Below are 5,000 nucleotides of genomic sequence, written 5' to 3'. Positions count from 1 at the left end.
TTCCTTGGACACAGAAAGAAGGAGAGTTTCTCTGTGATTCAGGGTGTGCGTTCCAGGCGTAGTTTGGTCTTGTGGAAAGAAAATAATGTCGAAAAAAAGGGAAACTTAATTCGCAGTTTCGGGGAACGATTACTTTCAGGATTACGGAGACGGGAGGTTTTATCAACGTTATTCCTTATTCCTTCGTTTTATCAATGCTTATCTTTGGGTACACCTCAGAGTGAAGGATATTTGTTCTAAACCCTTATATTTATTCCCCAAACAGGTGGGCAAATCACCCTATGCCCCTTTTTACGAGCATTTTGTACCAACTTACAGAAAACCCACCTTAAGGACTCGGGCTGCGAGGGCGTAGTGGAATTAGTCTCTGAGGCTGTTTTCGGGATTTCTTGGGTAACATGAGGCCGCTGCAGATGTACCTGTGTTGCCGCCTACTCTATTTTTTTTCATGGTCGATGGCAGTGTCCATTTCCCTCTGTCTCTGTGCGTCGCTTTCGGTAACATTAACCGTGCGAAGTAAATAGAGGTAGAAATGCTTTAACTTTACGTCTTGTTTTGTTGTAAGATTAAAAGAGGTTTAATACGCTCATACCTCTATATCTATTTTTTAGATTGAAATTGTTATATTTAATTTATTATTGAAAACGAAGAGGAGGGTGAAAATGCATTTTATTTATGTGTTTTATTTAGATTTTAAAGCCTCTTATCCACAAACTGTTATGTTCATGGACATATGTCTTCATGAAATTCCATGACTTTGAGTGACCAGTCACGACAATGTTGGTATGGATTAATTTCCTGTATTCTCTAGTACCTTAATTTATAGAAATTATGCTTTGGAAACCCCCCAATGCCCACAGCAGCAGGCGAGGGCATGAATGGTACTATTTAGTGAATTGGTTATTATATAGATCATTACAGGGAACTGTACCTCTGTAACCTCCCATTCAGCCTATTACCCCCCCCCCCCAGACAAAAATCTGCCATATATAGTATGGTAAAAGAGAACGTAGGACAGACTCAGCATCAGGAGTTCCGCACGTTGGTTGTACGCTCTATCCTGGTGTGAATATGTGGAGGAATTATTGTTTTCCAAGGAGGGGGTTGGGGGGGGTTGCAGCATTCCCCAGGAGGAGGGTCGTAGGGGCCACAGCCTCTTCCACTAGACAATAGATTGATTTACAAGCATTATTCTGTGATATATGTGTGTGTGTGTGTGTTTTTCATATTGTATGCTACAATTTACCTGGTACCTTTCATGCCCTCCCATGTTATCGGGGCCTAGAATGGGGGGTTTGGGGTGGGTTCTATGGGATGCTTCCTATATATGAAACCATCCATACCAGAATCACTGCAATCAAGGAATGATTATTAGTAGCATAAAGAACAAAATTTTAGGACTTTATTGATGTGAGTAAAACATATCACTCGCTTATAGTTAGGGAAATATCGTAGCTAGAAAATACAATATTTATTATTTTTCAAATCCACAAAAATCAAAAACAGTTGTGCATGCATTTGCATAGCCACTTTAATGCTTTACTATGTTAATGTTGATGCACTTTTCTTGTAAAGCATTTTGTGTTAATAATTCTTATTGGTTATAATATGATTTTGAATAATTTGCTATTGTAATTTTTTTCAGTTAAATGTATCTTTTTATAGTGTAAGTTCCCCTGACATGTAGTGTTTGCCAGGGGGCATAGCCATACAGCCTGTGGAACCTTGTGAGATGTATTGTGCATAGATTGTGACCTCAGCCTTGAAGCATTAATGACCAGGTACCAAGGACTTCCAGATTGTTTTCCATATATTGGGTATTGCTGGTTTACTACATCTGTAGCTCAATACAATAGTGGCACAGTATCAAGTGATCTTGACAGCCACTATACCTCACACTTCAGCAAAATTCATCTATGTATATTCAAAAAAACATTGGACCTGGACTGATTCTCTATTTGACAATAATTAACTAGCTAAAGCTGTCTTGACAGTTTTACAAGGGGGAGGTTTGTTGGCCATTGTTAGCCATTGCTAGAGCACTTGCTTGCTACTTTAACAAAACTAAACCACAAGAAGTGACAGCCAGATCTACAAGGATTGTCTTTTCAGGATATATGCAATTTGGTAGCTTTTGCTCATGTGTGAAGCATGGTGGCATAGATTCATAGACTTCAGTTAGCAATTTTGGGCCTTTCTCTATAAACTGCAGCTTCTTGTTTTGTTTTCTGCAAGTCTTGTAAATGTAGTACCTTCTTTTGTGATTACATAAAGTATACTAGTGCCATAGTTACAGGTACTGGGATATCGCCAGGGTGTCAGTTACACATTTATTTTTTAAAGTAAATCATTTTCTTTTCTTATTTGCAGCTATGCCTGTGAGGATTCCTAGAATAGTAGGGCATGCTTACCTTGTGTTACTTGGATTTATAAAACTGAAATTGTAATTCTCCTTCTCTTTATTTATATAATATTTCTTCTGAAACTTTCTCTAGTGTTGGGTGATTTCAAGCCTTGGTAATCTTATGTGCAGGTCTGTCTGAACATGCTGCTCTGACCAAGTGAAGATTGTCATAAAGTTGGTGGCCAATCACTCTTCTTTCTATCATTTGACAATTCCCATCAACAAATGAATTTAATCAAAAAGTAGTCTTGATGGTGGGTTCCCTCGAAGTGCACTTAGATACTGAATCAAATGTGCATCTAAGGAAGACTTGCAAAGCCTTAATGACATTCCATTTGGTGATTGGTCAATGCTGCAGTTGCATCTAATGAAGAATCAACTGCTATTTTCTGCAGTCTAATTAATCTCCTGGATGAAATTTGTTTTATGGAGGGTAAAAGAGACAGTAGACAAGACTGAGATGTAATAGAGAAGTTTGGTCAGGAATCTTTCAAGTGTGACCTAGAAAATGTGAATGATCCAGCAGTGGACAAGGAAGTTAATAATGGCAAGGTTGGCCCAGACAGACAGAAGAAACAAGTAAATGATTGAATAAGTAAAAGAGGGAGAGAGGGAAAAAAAGAAAGGAAGGGGGTAATGAAAGAGAATTATTGAATGAGAGAAAAAAAAAACAAGAAAGAGGAAAAGAGAGTGGATTAAAGAATTGATGAATTAAATAAAATAAATGAAGTAAGGGAAGGGTAAAAACAGACAGATATGGGGAGTGAATCACTGAGAGATTGAGATTAAGAATATGTTGTTATAGAAGGTTATGTGAGAGAGGAGCAAGGGGTGTTCCTAAGGAGGGGGAGTGTTTCTACAACACTACCAAGGCTTTTCATGCATCCCCTGAAACTCAAGACTTGTTGTATGGGAGTGACACTTTAGGCCCAGAAGTCATCAAAACTACTTGTCTCATTAATTTCGTTTGTTAATTAACCAAAGTCTTTTGAAGGAAACCGTTGGCTGTGGCCATTACCTTCAGGTTGTCTTGCTAACTTATAAAGTTAGCAATATGAATTGTAACTAAGCCACACAGGGTCCAGTCTGGTGTTAACCCAAGCATTACATTTGCAAATAATACGAAGACAAAGAAGGTACGTTTTTGCATTAACCCATTGTCAGCAGGAACAAGCAATGTCCATTGTAGTTTTGTTTTGTGAAACTTACTTACATATAGATGGCTCTACAAGTGCTCAGTTACCAAGGAGTCGTGTAGTTTGGTATATGACCTCACCTGTTTTTTGTTTTGTTTTTATCTTTTATCTTTCTTTCTTTCCTTCCTTCTTTCGTTCTTTTTCCCTGGTGCTATTATTTTGATGACATTATTATTATTATTATTATTATTATTATTATTGATGTTATGATCATTTTGATGATATTAACGGTAATAGTTATATAAAATAAAAGAATTCCAAATTTCTAGGAAAAAAGTAAACAGGAGTTAGGAACGACTAGTAATTGACCCCTTGGCATGTCTGTCTGTGGACACGTGCATATATAGGAGTATATATACACATACATACATGTAATAGGCGTTGAATTATTGAAGTCACACTGAAGCAAATATTGATCTGGGAGTGCATTTCTTGAAAGTTAAATGCATTGTTATTACTATTAGAGAATGACCAGTCTTTGTGGCAGTCATAAATAATCTTGAATTACACTTTTTTCCAGTTTTTAAGCTATAAATTATTAAAATGATTATCTTCTTTTTAATTCTCTCGTATTTTTTTCTTCTTCGTTGTCCTTCTTTTACCTGTACATTTTTTCTTCATTTTCAGATCAGGACTGAGACCTACAGTATGTCAAGAAGAGATTGCACATGGAGGCTTGTGCAAAAGATTATGGTGTTGTCTTTAAAGAAAATAATTACATTAAAAGTACAGTGCAGCTTTTAAAAAAGCAAGGTTTTGCTTATTCCAAGTGTACTATGAAGTTTTATAATTATATATAATGAAGTGAGCAGATAAGGATTATTTTAAATTTTGAAATGGAACCATAATTAAATGGTTTTTGAAAATCTTTTTTGTACAGTACTTTTGAAGCCAAATGACATTGGCTGGAATGTGACTGTTACTTTTCTCTATCATAAAATAGTTGCCGTGAAGACTCCTGGGGATGGAAGCAAAGATTTTAAGTGATGGGCTGGATCAATTTCCAGGCTCACAAGCATTACAAGCCTGTTGCTCTGAGAATATGTCAGAGTCAATAAGCAACCAGAGTACAGAAATGCTGACGGGCCATTTGTCAGAGCAGGGGGACTGTTACAGCTTCAGATGCCAGCAGCCATTGGATGCCACAAGTCCCTCTGCATCATTGAGTTCTGCATGTGACATCTCTTTCCCTTGCAACAATGCACATCATCTCAGCACTGGAAAGAAGGGAAGAGGAAGACCAAGAAAAAATATCTGCAACAACCACAAGATCTTGGATATCTCCAAAGCAATAAGGAAAAGAGGCCGGCCAAGGAAACCTATTGAGCTGGGGAAAAAATTGGATAAAATAGGTGGCCAGATGCCATGTAATGATGCTTCCGTGACCAGAAAGAGAAAGC

General features: G+C 37.3%; 1 protein-coding gene across 3 annotated transcripts in view; it reads left to right on the top strand.

The window, feature by feature from the left end:
* Positions 1–5,000, top strand: part of LOC125046986 — an 18,869-nt gene that overhangs the window by 4,555 nt on the left and 9,314 nt on the right. For all 3 annotated transcript variants that reach the window (XM_047644994.1, XM_047644992.1, XM_047644993.1), the window contains exon 2: positions 4,228–5,000. This exon is cut by the window's right edge and continues 1,615 nt beyond it. In XM_047644994.1, the coding sequence (XP_047500950.1) occupies positions 4,565–5,000 (436 nt within the window). In that variant the 5' untranslated portion in view covers positions 4,228–4,564. The remainder of the gene's footprint in view (positions 1–4,227) is intronic.

This window comes from Penaeus chinensis, chromosome 40 (genome assembly GCF_019202785.1).
Source record: "Penaeus chinensis breed Huanghai No. 1 chromosome 40, ASM1920278v2, whole genome shotgun sequence".
Lineage (NCBI taxonomy): Eukaryota > Metazoa > Arthropoda > Malacostraca > Decapoda > Penaeidae > Penaeus > Penaeus chinensis.
Note: the sequence above shows the minus strand (reverse complement) of the source record. Positions and strands in the feature narration are given on the sequence as shown.